The 14,612-nt window shown below is 57.4% G+C and overlaps 1 protein-coding gene across 1 annotated transcript; it reads right to left on the reverse strand.

Annotated features, from left to right (window-relative positions):
* Positions 1-1,749: 1,749 nt before the first annotated feature.
* On the reverse strand, positions 1,750-13,396 carry LOC132808793 (complement C1q tumor necrosis factor-related protein 3-like). Its single transcript, XM_060822247.1, has 4 exons — positions 12,921-13,396; positions 12,239-12,319; positions 8,797-8,902; positions 1,750-2,472 (listed from the first exon to the last, which is right to left on the reverse strand). Exons 1-4 carry the CDS (start codon positions 12,936-12,938, stop codon positions 2,075-2,077), a joined length of 603 nt encoding a protein of 200 aa, XP_060678230.1. The 5' UTR covers positions 12,939-13,396; the 3' UTR covers positions 1,750-2,074.
* Between the last annotated feature and the right edge of the window lie 1,216 nt (positions 13,397-14,612).

Consider the following 14,612-nt stretch of genomic DNA (forward strand, 5'->3'; position numbering starts at 1 on the left):
GAGTGGGATTAGACTGGGTGGGATATTAAAGGGAGTGAGGGGGGAGAGTGGGATTAGACTGGGTGGGATATTAAAGGGAGCGGGGAGTGAGGAGGAGAGTGGGATTAGACTGGGTGGGATATTAAAGGGAGTGGGGAGTGAGGGGGGAGAGTGGGATTAGACTGGGTGGGATATTAAAGGGAGCGGGGAGTGAGGGGGGAGAGTGGGATTAGACTGGGTGGGATATTAAAGGGAGTGGGGAGTGAGGGGGGAGAGTGGGATTAGACTGGGTGGGATATTAAATGGAAGGTTTATTTTCAGATGTTTCGTCATCCTACTCGGTCACATCATCAGTGAGCCTCTGGACAAAGCACTGCTGATGATTCCTGCTTTCTATTTGTATGTTTGGCTTTTTTGGGGTTGGTGATGTCATTTCCTATGGTGATGTCATTTCCTGTGATGTCATTTCCTGCGGTGATGTCATTTCCCATGGTGATGCCATTTCCCATTCTTTTTCTCAGGGGGTGGTAAATGGGGTGCGACTCAATGTGTTTGTTGACAGGGTGGAGTATCTCCTCCTTTTACTACCCCCTGAGAAAAACAGGAAATGGCATCACCACAGGAAATGACATCATCGTCAACCCAAAGAAACCCAAACATACAAACAGAAAGCAGGGACCATCAGCAGGGCTTCTCCCGGAGGCTCACTGAAGATGTTACCCAGCACGGTGACGAAACGTCTGGAACCTAACCCTCCAGCTCAGTGAGCAAACCTACATCCGGATGTTCTGTTCCCGCTGGTCAGTATGTCGGCAACGAGGGATCGCAGTTTCAATATTGTCAGCGAGACAGCCAGCAGTTAGATGGGGAGAAACAACTTCCCCCAGATACCTGCCTGGGAGAGGGGGGGGGGCAGCTGGATTTCCCAGGGGGTTCCGCAGAGAGCTGGGTATTATATATTTATTTGTAAGGGATGGAGTCGGAGTGTTACAGACTGAGGGCTGGAGAGTAGGAACAGCTGGGTAGCTCTTTCAGGAGCCAGCACCAACTTGATAGGTCGAATGGCCTCCTTCTGTACTGTAACATTCCATGCCTCTGTACGGGGGGATCAAAATGGGCAGAGTCAGCAATGGATTTGCAAACGGGAAGTTGGGATTTGGAGGTGGCGATGTTTCTAACAAAGTGGGGTAATGGGCGGCCAAGGGATGTAACATAACTGCATTCTCAGAAAGATATTCTAACCACACGAGGGCTGGGCACTACGGTGACATCACATGGGATAGGAGGGAATGGTCTGTCATGGATCCAGAGATCAGGAATAACTGGGTCAGGCTCCCATTGACCAGCTCTGACTAGTCAGGTCAAAGAACAGTACAGCGCAGGAACAGGCCCTTCGGCCCTCCTAGCCCATGCTGACACATTTTGCCCTTCCATACTAAAACTGCCTTCCCTTACAGGATCCGTATCCCACTATTCCCTTCCTATTCCTGTATCCGTCCAGGGGCAATGCTGCTGTTGTATTGGCGTTCTCTGACAGTGCATTCCAGCACTCACCTCCCACCGCCCCCCCCACCTGTATGTGTGAAAAACCTGCCTCACCCATCTCTATTAAACATCCCTCGCCCCCTTCCCTGCACCTTGAACCTGTGTTCCCCAGTAACTGATCCCTCCACCCCAGGAAAAAGCCCAACAGTATCCACTCTCGGCCTCACCAATGTCCTTGGGTAGCTATACAAATGTAAATGTGCATGAGATAATTCAGGAGATAAATTGCCTTCTACAGGTTTTCATTAAGATCAAAATCACATCAGTTACAGAACAGACACGATGTTAGCAATAAAAATAAAAGTGGTCATTCAGAAATGAAATCAAAGCACCCAGGGCCACAGAGAGAGAGGACAGAGGGGAGAGTGGGATTAGACTGGGTGGGATATTAAAGGGAGCGGGGAGTGAGGGGGGAGAGTGGGATTAGACTGGGTGGGATATTAAAGGGAGCGGGGAGTGAGGGGGGAGAGTGGGGTTAGACTGGGTGGGTATTAAAGGGAGCAGGAATGTTGGCGGATGTTGGACTGCTCGCGGCGGTATTCCGATGTTCCTACACAGCTGAGAGCAGCAGTCCCTGGAAGCTGATGGCCCTCTGTTCAGTCCAGACCCCTCCCTGCTCCAGAGTGACCCAGACTCTGTCTCCCACGTTGAGGGAGAGGATGACTGTGACAGATGCTGTCTGTGCCTGGTCTGCTTTCAGGACGCTGTGGATGTAATTCACCCGTTCCTGATTGACCACGAGGTGTATCGCTGTGTCCAGTGAGTCGGTCTTGCCCAGCAGGGAGTAGGTGAACTGGTATATGCCGGTCACAGGGGCAGAGAACGTCCCGGTCGCTGGGTCATACCCCTGACCCTGGTTCACCGTCACCTGGTCATAGAGGATGGGTTTCTGTACCTCGGGGTCCCTCCGATCAGAAACATAGGCACTGAAGATCACCCTCGGAACATCTAGTGAGGGAGGTCAAGGGGATGGAGTGAGTGTGGGAGGGAGCAACGGAGGTGGGTGACAATTACAACAACAACCTGCATTCACCCTGCACCCGTCACAACACAAATCATTTGCAGTTCCCCACGTGCAGTGAATTGCACCCGTTTCCCCCCCCCCACCCACCAGGAGGGGAGGGGTTTTCAGAGGTCAGGGAGGGAGACTGGGACGGACACCGGAGCTCTGGGTGTGTGGGGGAGCTCAGGCCATTGCCCACCCCACCCCCCATCCACATGCCCAGACCAGCCCAGCCCAGTCCAGTCCAGTCCAGTCCAGTCCACTCCAGTCCAGTCCAGTCTAGCCCACCCCTGCCCACCCCAGTCCAGTCCAGTCCAGCCGAGCCCAGTCCACTCCAGCCCACTCCAGTCCAGCCCAGCCCAGCCCAGTCCAGCCCAGCCTGGCCCAGTCCAGTCCAGTCCAGTCCAGCCCACCCCTGCCCACCCCAGTCCAGTCCAGTCCAGTCCAGTCCAGCCCACCCCAGTCCAGTCCAGTCCAGTCCAGCCCACCCCAGTCCAGTCCAGTCCAGCCCACCCCTGCCCACCCCAGCCCAGTCCACCCCAGCCCAGTCCAGTCCAGCCCACCCCAGTCCAGTCCAGTCCAACCCAGCCCACCCCAGTCCAGTCCAGTCCAGTCCAGTCCAGCCGAGCCCAGTCCACACCAGCCCACTCCAGTCCAGCCCACCCAAGTCCAGTCCAGTCCAGTCCAACCCAGCCCAACCCAGTCCAGTCCAGTCCAGTCCAACCCACCCCACCCCACCCCAGCCCAGTCCAGTCCACCCCAGCCCAGTCCAGTCCAGCCCACCCCAGTCCAGTCCAGTCCAGTCCAACCCAGCCCACCCCAGTCCAGTCCAGTCCAGTCCAGCCAAGCCCAGTCCACACCAGCCCACTCCAGTCCAGCCCACCCAAGTCCAGTCCAGTCCAGTCCAACCCAGCCCAACCCAGTCCAGTCCAGTCCAGTCCAACCCACCCCAGCCCACTCCAGTCCAACCCACCCCAGCCCAGTCCAGTCCAGTCCAGTCCAGTCCAGTCCAGCCCACTCCAGTCCAACCCACCCCAGCCCAGTCCATTCCAGTCCAGTCCAGCCGAGCCCAGTCCACACCAGCCCACTCCAGTCCAGCCCACCCAAGTCCAGTCCAGTCCAGTCCAACCCAGTCCAGTCCAGTCCAGTCCACTCCAGTCCAACCCACCCCAGCCCACTCCAGTCCAACCCACCCCAGCCCAGTCCAGTCCAGTCCAGTCCAGCCGAGCCCAGTCCACACCAGCCCACTCCAGTCCAGCCCAGCACAGTCCAGTCCAGCCTGGCCCAGTCCAGTCCAGTCCAGTCCAGCCCAGCCCGGTCCAGTCCAGCCTGGCCCAGTCCAGCCGAGTCCAGTCCACTCCAGCCCACTCCAGTCCAGCCCAGCCCAGTCCAGTCCAGCCTGGCCCAGTCCAGTCCAGTCCAGTCCAGTCCATCACAGCTCAGCCCATCCCAGCCCACACCTCTGAATGCTTGGGAGAGGGAATGGGGTTCCCTGGAACGTGGCCTGGACTGCCAGCAGAGGGAGGTTAAACATGGATTGTCTTTAACCTGACAGCAGAATGTTCTGGAAGGATATTATTAAACAGGACTGCATTCCGGAGAGATTTCCCGGGATGTTGCCGGGAATGGGAGGGTGGGAGTTATAACGAAAGGCTGGATAGGCCGGGAGTCTGTTCCCCGGAGCGTCGGAGGCTGAGGGGTGACCTTATAGAGGTTTATAAAACCATGAGGGGGACAGAGAGGGTGAATGGGGGGTGTCCATTCCCCCAGGGTGGGGGGGATTTGAAGACCAGGGGGGCACAGGTTTAAGGGGAGAGGGGAGGGATTTAAAACAGACACAAGGGACAACAGTTTTCCCCAGAGGGTGGTCCGTGTGTGGGATGACCTTCCTGAGGAAGTGGGAGGGAGGGGGACAGTTACAACGTTTAAAAGGGATTTGGATAAGGACATGGACAGGGAAGGGTTGGAGGGAGATGGGCCCGGAGCAGGCGGGGGAGGGGGGACTGGGTTAGTTTGGGGATGAGGGTCAGCACGGGCTGGATGGGCCGAAGGGTCTGTTTCCATGCTGTGGGACTCTATGAGGGCTGTGGACAGGGGGGTTAGTCAGAGACATTTCCCTAGATTGGAAATGTCAAATACGAGGGGGTGTGGGTTTACAGTGAGGGGGGGGGGGGAGGGAGGGGATGGTACACACTGCTGTTACTGAGGGGGTTGGGGGGGAGGGAGGGGATGGTACACACTGCTGTTACTGAGGGGGGTGGGGGGGAGGGAGGGGATGGTACACACTGCTGTTACTGAGGGGGGGTGGTGGGAGGAGGGGATGGTACACACTGCTGTTACTGAGGGGGGTGGGGGAGGGGATGGTACACACTGCTGTTACTGAGGGGGGGTGTGGGGGGAGGGAGGGGATGGTACACACTGCTGTTACTGAGGGGGGGGGTGGGGGGGAGAGAGGGGATGGCACACACTGCTGTTACTGAGGGGGGGTGGGGGGAGGGGAGGTAGGGGATGGTACACACGGCTATTACTGAGGGGGTTGGGGGGAGGGAGGGGATGGTACACACTGCTGTTCCTGAGGGGGGGTGGGGGGAGGGAGGGGATGGTACACACTGCTGTTACTGAGGGGGAGTGTGGGGGGGGGAGGGGATGGTACACACTGCTGTTACTGAGGGGGGTGGGGGGAGGGAGGGGAGGGTACACACTGCTGTTACTGAGGGGGGGTGGGGGGAGGGAGGGGAGGGTACACACTGCTGTTACTGAGGGGGGGTGGGGGATAGGGAGGGGAGGGTACACACTGCTGTTACTGAGGGGGGGTGGGGGGAGTGAGGGGATTTTTGTGGGTGTGGGGCCGGGGGCTGCTTTGTCCCTGGATGGTGTCGAGCTTCTCGAGTGTTGTTGGAGCTGCCCCCACCCAGGGGCAAGTGGGGAGTATTCCCTCCCCCCTCCTGCCTTGGGCCTTGTCGATGGGGGGGACAGGCTTTGGGGGGAGTCAGGAGGGGAGTCACTCGCTGCAGGATTCCCAGCCTCTGACCTGCTCTTGGAGCCGCTGGGTTGAGGTGGTGGGTCCTGGTGGGTTTCTGGTCAGTGGTAACCCCCAGGATGTTGGGGGGTGGGGGGGGGAGGGGGGAGACAGGGTTATGGGAAGGTGGTTCGAGTGTCTCTTGTTGGTGATGGTCACACCCTGACCCTGGTGGAACCCTCTGTCCTCTCAATGGTGTTGGGTTCCTGAACAGCCGTCCCTCCCTTCCCCACCTCCCATTGCGTTCGGAAGCTGGGCTGAGCAATATAATGTCCCCCAAATGCCTTCCAGAGGTACCATCACATCTCCATTGGAGGAGAAGACCTAGGAGTAGCAGTAGACCATTCAGCCCATCGAGTCTGCTACGCTATTCAATGAGATTATGGCTGGTCTGATCACCCTGCCCATTCCCACCCCCTGGATTCCACCCCTTTCTGTCTCCCCTCTGCTCTGAACACCCTCGGTGCCCCACCCTTGAGAGAGGTCTGTGGTAAAGAACATGGAACAGTCCAGCACAGTGTGGGCCATTCGGCCCTCGATATTGTGCCAGCCTTCTATCCTCCTCTAAGATCAGACTAGCCCCCATCCCCTTCACTGTAACGTCACCCATGGGCCTATCCAAGAGTCGCTTCAATGTCCCTAATGTCTCTGACTCTGCTCCTACCACTGGCAGTGTATCCCCCCCCACCCCCCACTCTCTGTGTGAAGACCCTCCCTCTGACATCACCCCGAAACCTTCCTCCAATCACCTGAACATCCTGCCCCCCCCTCGGTGATAGACATCCCCACCCTGGGGAAAGGTTATCCGCTCTGTCTCTGTCTCCCATCGTCTTGTCACCCTCTGTCATGTCCCCTCTCATCCTTCTACACCCCAATGGGAAAAGTCCTCGCTCCCTCCACCTTTCCCCATCAGACACACCCTCCAATCCAGGCAGCATCCTGGGAAATCCCCTCTGCACCCTCTCTACACCTTCCACATCCTTCCTATAATGAGGTGACCAGAACTGGACACAATATTCTCAGTGTGGTCTAACCAGGGCTGTGTAGAGCTGCAGCAGGACCTCGCCGCTCTTAAACTCAATCCCCCGCGAATGAAAGCCATCACACAGTCCGCCTTCTGAATAACCACTTGGGGGGCAGCTCGGAGGGATGTATGGACATGGACCCCCAGGTCCCTCTGATCCTCCACACTGCCATGAATCCCCTGCCTTTATCCCTGTATTCTGTAATCTCCCCCTCGGAGAGGGAATAAGTCCTCTGTCTCTGTCTTCAGTGGGCTGGCCCCTTACTCTGAGAAGGTGCCTCTCTGGGTCCCAGACTCTCCCTCAGAAAGGGGAGAGCGCCGTCTCCACATCTCTCCCCATCCCCTGACCCTACCCTGAGGACCTGGAACATTCCAGTAAAGTCACCTTTCATTCTGCTGAACTCCGAGTTCAGGGGCAGGACATCAACCTGTCAATGCTGGCCGGGCGCCAATCCCTGGGCGTGACCTCTCTCTCGGGCAGGCTGAGGAAGCTGGGTGAACAACGGGAGAGGGTCAGGAGGGTGGTACAGGGTCCTCATGGATATCCCTGGTCCAGTGCCCAAACCATTTGGGCCGGAACACTGGGAGAGCCGGCCCTCACAACTCCCCGAGATGGAGAAAGGTTGGTTCTGGAGGAAAGTGATGGAGGGGAGACATGGGCAGGTTCTTGATTGTCAAAGGGGTCAGGGGTTACGGGGAGATAGCGGGAGAATGGGGTTGAGAACCCTGTTGGGTAGGAGACAGTGAGGACTGCAGATCTGAGCTTAAAAATGTGTTGCTGGAAAAGCGCAGCAGGTCAGGCACTTTACTAACACCTTCCATCCCGACCTGAAATTCACCTGGACTGTCTCAGACTCCTCCCTCCCCTTCCTAGACCTTTCCATCTCTATCTCGGGCGACCGACTCAACACAGACATCTACTATAAACCGACTGACTCCCACAGCTACCTGGACTACACCTCCTCCCACCCTGCCCCCTGCAAAAACTCCATCCCATATTCCCAATTCCTTCGTCTCCGCCGCATCTACTCCCAGGAGGACCAGTTCCAATACCATACAGCCCAGATGGCCTCCTTCTTCAAGGACCGCAGATTCCCCCCAGACGTGATCGACGATGCCCTCCACCGCATCTCCTCCACTTCCCGCTCCTCCGCCCTTGAGCCCCGCTCCTCCAACCGCCACCAAGACAGAACCCCACTGGTTCTCACCTACCACCCCACCAACCTCCGTATACAGCGTATCATCCGCCATCATTTCTGCCACCTCCAAACGGACCCCACCACCAGGGATATATTTCCCTCCCCTCCCCTATCAGCGTTCCACAAAGACCACTCCCTTCGTGACTCCCTCGTCAGATCCACACACCCCACCAACCCAACCTCCACCCCCGGCACCTTCCCCTGCAACCGCAGGAAATGTAAAACTTGCGCCCACACCTCCACACTCACTTCCCTCCAAGGCCCCAAGGGATCCTTCCATATCCGCCACAAGTTCACCTGTACCTCCACACACATCATCTATTGCATCCGCTGCACCCGATGTGGCCTCCTCTATATTGGGGAGACAGGCCGCTTACTTGCGGAACGCTTCAGAGAACACCTCTGGGCCGCCCGAACCAACCAACCCAATCACCCCGTGGCTCAACACTTTAACTCCCCCTCCCACTCCACCGAGGACATGCAGGTCCTTGGACTCCTCCACCGGCAGAACATAACAACACGACGGCTGGAGGAGGAGCGCCTCATCTTCCGCCTGGGAACCCTCCAACCACAAGGTATGAACTCAGATTTCTCCAGCTTCCTCATTTCCCCTCCCCCCACCTTGTCTCAGTCGGTTCCCTCAACTCAGCACCGCCCTCCTAACCTGCAATCCTCTTCCTGACCTCTCCGCCCCCACCCCACTCCGGCCTATCACCCTCACCTTGACCTCCTTCCACCTATCCCACCTCCATCGCCCCTCCCCCTAGTCCCTCCTCCCTACCTTTTATCTTAGCCTGCCTGGCACACTCTCCTCATTCCTGAAGAAGGGCTCATGCCCGAAACGTCGATTCTCCTGCTCCTTGGATGCTGCCTGACCTGCTGCGCTTTTCCAGCAACACATTGTTAAGTTGAGAAACCTGTCAGCCATGATTGAATGGTGCAGCAGACCGGATGGGATGAATGGCCTAATTTCTGCCCCTGTGTTATCAGAGTGTTATAGAACAGAGGGCTGGGAGACCACACTTACATTTCTGGAGATCGCCCAGCTTTTTTTCCAAATCCGCGATCCTCATGCTCAGAGCACTGACCTGCTTGGATTGACTCACAGCCAGGAGTAACTCCTCGAACGTTATCTAAGACAGGGATAAAACCAAAACTGGTTTCAGGCCACTTCAGAAAGAGATGTGTACACTCACCCACCGACAGTGCCCACTCCCTCAGCACTGACCCTCCGACAGTGCCCACTCCCTCAGCACTGACCCTCCGACAGTGCCCACTCCCTCAGCACTGACCCTCCGACAGTGCCCACTCCTTCAGCACTGACCCTCCGACCGTGCCCACTCCCTCAGCACTGACCCTCCGACAGTGCCCACTCCCTCAGCACTGACCCTCCGACAGTGCCCACTCCTTCAGCACTGACCCTCCGACCGTGCCCACTCCCTCAGCACTGACCCTCCGACAGTGCCCACTCCCTCAGCACTGACCCTCCGACAGTGCTCACTCCCTCAGCACTGACCCTCCGACAGTGCCCACTCCCTCAGCACTGATCCTCCCACAGTGCCCACTCCCTCAGCACTGACCCTCCGACAGTGCCCACTCCATCAGCACTGACCCTCCGACAGTGCCCACTCCCTCAGCACTGACCCTCCGACAGTGCCCACTCCCCTCACGATCCCTCACAGTTGCCGTGTGCTGACAGTTTGTGGTCGATGGGCCTGGTCACCCAGATCCCTCTTCACTGCAGCATACACTCTCTCTCTCTCTCTCTGTTTTTCTCTCTCTCTCTCTGTCTCTCTCTCACCATTTCTCTCCGTCACTCTCTCTCTCTCTGTCTCTCTCTCTCTCTCTCCCTGTCTCTCTCTCTCTCTCTCTCTCTCTGTTTCTGTCTCTCTCTCTCTGCCTCTCTCTGTCTCTCTCTGTCTCTCTCTCTCTCTGTCTCTCTCTGTCTCTGTCTCTCTCTCTCTCTCTGTCTCTCTCTCTCTCTCTGCCTCTCTCGCTCTCTGTCTCTCTCTGTCTCTGTCTCTCTCCCTCCCTCTCTCTCTGTCTCTGTCTCTCTCCCTCCCTCTCTCTCTGTCTCTCTCTGTCTCTGTCTCTCTCCCTCCCTCTCTCTCTGTCTCTCTCTCTCTCTCTCTGTCTCTCTCTGTCTCTCTCTGTCTCTCTCTCTCTGTGTCTCTCTCTGTCTCTGTCTCTCTCTCTCTCTGTCTCTCTCTCCCTCCCTCTCTCTCTGTCTCTGTCTCTCTCCCTCCCTCTCTCTCTGTCTCTCTCTCTCTCTCTCTCTGTCTCTCTCTGTCTCTGTCTCTCTCCCTCCCTCTCTCTCTGTCTCTCTCTCTCTCTCTCTGTGTCTCTCTCTGTCTCTGTCTCTCTCCCTCCCTCTCTCTCTGTCTCTCTCTCTCTCTCTCTGTCTCTCTCTCTCTCTGTCTCTCTCTGTCTCTGTCTCTCTCTCTCTCTGTCTCTCTCTCTCTCTCTGTCTCTCTCTGTCTCTCTCTGTCTCTCTCTCTCTCTGTCTCTCTCTGTCTCTGTCTCTCTCTGTCTCTCTCTCTCTGTCTCTCTCTGTCTCTGTCTCTCTCCCTCCCTCTCTCTCTGTCTCTCTCTCTCTCTCTCTGTCTCTCTCTCTCTCTGTCTCTTCCTCTACTTTTAAAACACTCCTGACCCACACAATCACTAACACTCAACACTGGAGCCCCCAGGGGTGTGTACTCAGCCCCCTACTGTACTCACTGTATACCCATGGCTGCGTCGCCAAATACCAGACTAACGCCATTTATAAGTTCGCTGATGACCCCACCATGGTCGGTCAGATCTCAGATGGTGATGAAACAGATTACAGCCGGGAGAGGGAAGACCTGGGAAAACGGTGCACTGAGAACAACCGAGCTCCCAATGCCGGCAAAACCAAGGAACTCGTTATTGACCTTCGGCGGGATGTTACTCATGCCCCCCACACATTAACAGCACAGAGGGGGAATGTGTGGAGAGGGTCAAGCTCCTGGGAGTGGTCATCAACAACAAGCTTTCTTGGACTCTTCATGTGGACGCACTGGTTACAAAGGCCCAACAACGTCTCCTCTTCCTCAGGCAACTGAGGGAATTTGCCATGACGGTGAATACCCTTACCAACGTTTATAGGTGTCCCATCGAGAGCGTTCTGTCTGGGTGTGTCACTACCTGGTATGGCACCTGTACCGTTCAGTATCGGAGACGGTTACAGAGAGTGGGGAACTCGGCCCGGACAATCACAAAGGCCACCCTCCCGTCTATCGAATCCATCTACCAGGCCCCGCTGTCAGGGAAAGGCCCCCAGCATTCTCAAAGATCCATCCCACCCTGGCAATGCTTTTCCACAATCTCAGTGGTTAGCAACTGCTGCCTCCCAGCGCCAGGGACCCGGGTTCGATCCCACCCTCGGGCGACTGTCTGGGTGGAGCTTGCACGTTCTCCCCGTGTCTGTGTGGGTTTCCTCCGGGTGCTCCGGTTTCTTCCCACAGTCCAAAGATGTGCAGGTTCGGGGGAGTTGGTCATGCTAAATTGCCCTTAGTGTTAGGTACATTAGTCAGAGGGGAATGGGACTGGGTGGGTTACTCTTCGGCGGGTCGGTGTGGACTGGTTGGGCCGAAAGGCCTGTTTCCACACTGTAGGGAATGTAATCTACCATCGGGGGGGAAGGTACAGAAACCTGAACACACACACACACACACACTCTCACACACACACACACACACACACACACACACACACACACACTCTCATACACACACACAGACACAGACACAAACACACACACACTCACACACACAGACACACGCACTCACACACACAGACACAAACACACACACACACTCACACACACACACACACACCCACACACACACACACATACACGCCAGTTTTGAAACAGTTTCTATCCCACTGTAGTTAGAATACCGAATGGACTCACAAACTCCGAGCATTTGCCTGGACCTGTGTGTTTGTTTTAGCTGCTGTTTACCCTGTTATTTACGTACCTATGCGACTTAACTCTGGGATCTGTCTGTATTGCTCACAAGACAAAACTTTTCACTGTGTCTCGGTACACGGGACAATCCATTCAATTTAACTCAAGACACTGCCTCGTTTCTCTCTCTCTCCTTCATACTCAACTGGGACAAGCTCCTGGTCTCTGTGAGTCTCCCAGTCCGACAGATCACTCACAATCACTCCCCAAACAGCATCAGCTCCCGAGAAACAGGCGGATTCCACTAGATCCCTCTGATCTCATGGGAGTGGGGTGGGGACACAGGAAGCAGTTCCTGGGATCTCCCCTTCTGTCCTGGTCTGGATCAGATGGATCCGCTGCTCGGATATCCAGGGGGACAGTGTGTGCAGCCACAGACCCTGGACACAGCAATGCCAAGAGCACAGCCAGCGAGGGGGGGTCCGGGAGGGGGGAAGGGAGGGGTTACACCATGATCTGGTTTGCAGCAGCCACTTACCTCCGAGAGACCGGTACAATTCCCAGAGGGTGAGGACGTCCGGCTGAAGACGTGACAAGGAATCACCAACAGCCACATCACCTGATTCAGAACAGAGGGACACAACACAGTGTCACAGTAACTCACCAAACCAGACAATGTCCCCATCACAGCCCCCCCCCTCAGCACTGACCCTCCGACAGGGCCACCCCCCTCAGCACTGACCCTCCCACAGTGCGGCACTCCCTCAGCACTGACCCTCCGACAGTGCCCACTCCCTCAGCACTGACCCTCCGGCAGTGCCCACTCCCTCAGCACTGACCCTCCGACAGTGCCCACTCCCTCAGCACTGACCCTCCCACAGTGCCCACGCCCTCAGCACTGACCCCCCGACAGTGCCCACCCTCTCAGCACTGACCCTCCCACAGTGCCCACTCCCTCAGCACTGACCCTCCCACAGTGCCCACCCTCAGCACTGACTCTCCGACAGTGCCCACTCCCCCAGCCCTGACCCTCCAACAGTGCGGCTCTCCCTCAGCACTGACCCTCCGACAGTGCCCACTCCCTCAGCACTGACCCTCCGACAGTGCCCACTCCCCCAGCCCTGACCCTCCGACAGTGCGGCTCTCCCTCAGCACTGACCCTCCGACAGTGCCCACTCCCTCAGGAGTCAGAATCACTGGTTCCCATTTGGAGCCGTTACCTTCCTGATCCCTGCCATTGTTTCAGTGAGAAGCTGAGATCTGTTTGTGACAGAGAGTCCCTCTCCGTGTGCCCGTCTGTCTCGTTCTGTCTCTCTGGGTGTTGTCTTGTGAGTGTTTCATCAGACTCAGGAAATGGGATCCCGCGGCAGAACCGAAACCAGGAACGAACCACAGCTCAGAGAGCAATGGGAGATTAGATTAGATTACTTACAGTGTGGAAACAGGCCCTTCAGCCCAACAAGTCCACACTGACCTGCCGAAGCGCAACCCACCCATACCCCTACATTTACCCCTTACCTAACACTGTGGGTAATTTCTCATGGCCGACCCACCCTAACCTGCACATCCCGGGACACTATGGGACAATTTCCCACGGCCAATCCACCCTAACCTGCACATCCCTGGACACTATGGGACAATTTCCCATGGCCAATCCACCCTGACCTGTACATCCCTGGACACTATGGGACAATATCCCATGGCCAATCCACCCTAACCTGCACATCCCTGGGCACTATGGGACAATTTCCCATGGCCAACCCACCCTAACCTGCCCATCCCTGGGCACTATGGGACAATTTCCCATGGCCAACCCACCCTAACCTGCCCATCCCTGGGCACTATGGGACAATTTCCCATGGCCAACCCACCCTAACCTACACACCTTTGGACTGTGGGAGGAAACCAGAGCACCTGGAGGAATCCCACACAGACACGGGGAGAATGTACAAACTCTACACAGTCAGTCGCCCGAGGGTGGGATCGAACCGGGGTCCCTGGTGAGCCCAGAGTGAGATGCCCTGGGCAGGTGGTCAGGGTGCCATGCCAGTGCTGGAGAAACGCAGAGACCCTCGACCCGAGCCCAGTTTTAATGGAACTCTGAAACACTCCCTTCCATAAAGTCTCCATCTTCAGAGCTTCGAGGGACCCTCCCCCTCCCCCCACACCCTCAGACAGTACACCCCAGACCCTAACCCCCTCGAGGGACCCTCCCCCTCCCCCCCACACCCTCAGACAGTACGCCCCAGACCCTAACCCCCTCGAGGGACCCTCCCCCTCCCCCCACACCCTCAGACAGTACGCCCCAGACCCTAACCCCCTCAAGGGACCCTCCCCCTCCCCCCACACCCTCAGACAGTACGCCCCAGACCCTAACCCCCTCAAGGGACCCTCCCCCTCCCCCCACACCCTCAGACAGTACACCCCAGACCCTAACCCCCTCGAGGGACCCTCCCCCTCCCCCCCACACCCTCAGACAGTACGCCCCAGACCCTAACCCCCTCGAGGGACCCTCCCCCTCCCCCCACACCCTCAGACAGTACGCCCCAGACCCTAACCCCCTCAAGGGACCCTCCCCCTCCCCCCACACCCTCAGACAGTACACCCCAGACCCTAACCCCCTCGAGGGACCCTCCCCCTCCCCCTCCCCCTCCCCCTCCCCCCCCACACCCTCAGACAGTACACCCCAGACCCTAACCCCCTCGAGGGACCCTCCCCCTCCCCCCCACACCCTCAGACAGTACACCCCAGACCCTAACCCCCTCGAGGGACCCTCCCCCTCCCCCCCACACCCTCAGACAGTACGCCCCAGACCCTAACCCCCTCGAGGGACCCTCCCCCTCCCCCCCACACCCTCAGACAGTACACCTCAGACCCTAACCCCCTCGAGGGACCCTCCCCCTCCCCCCACA

This window comes from Hemiscyllium ocellatum (genome assembly GCF_020745735.1).
Source record: "Hemiscyllium ocellatum isolate sHemOce1 chromosome 38 unlocalized genomic scaffold, sHemOce1.pat.X.cur. SUPER_38_unloc_7, whole genome shotgun sequence".
Classification (NCBI taxonomy): domain Eukaryota; kingdom Metazoa; phylum Chordata; class Chondrichthyes; order Orectolobiformes; family Hemiscylliidae; genus Hemiscyllium; species Hemiscyllium ocellatum.

What these genes read in the sequence shown, in the direction of transcription:
- LOC132808793 (XM_060822247.1), bottom strand. An exon ending in ATTGTACCGGTCTCTCGGAG is followed by an intron (nt 8,903 to 12,238) that starts GTAAGTGGCTGC and finishes TCCCTGTCTTAG; the next exon opens with ATAACGTTCGAGGAGTTACT. An exon ending in GCTGGGCGATCTCCAGAAAT is followed by an intron (nt 2,473 to 8,796) that starts GTAAGTGTGGTC and finishes CTCCCTCACTAG; the next exon opens with ATGTTCCGAGGGTGATCTTC.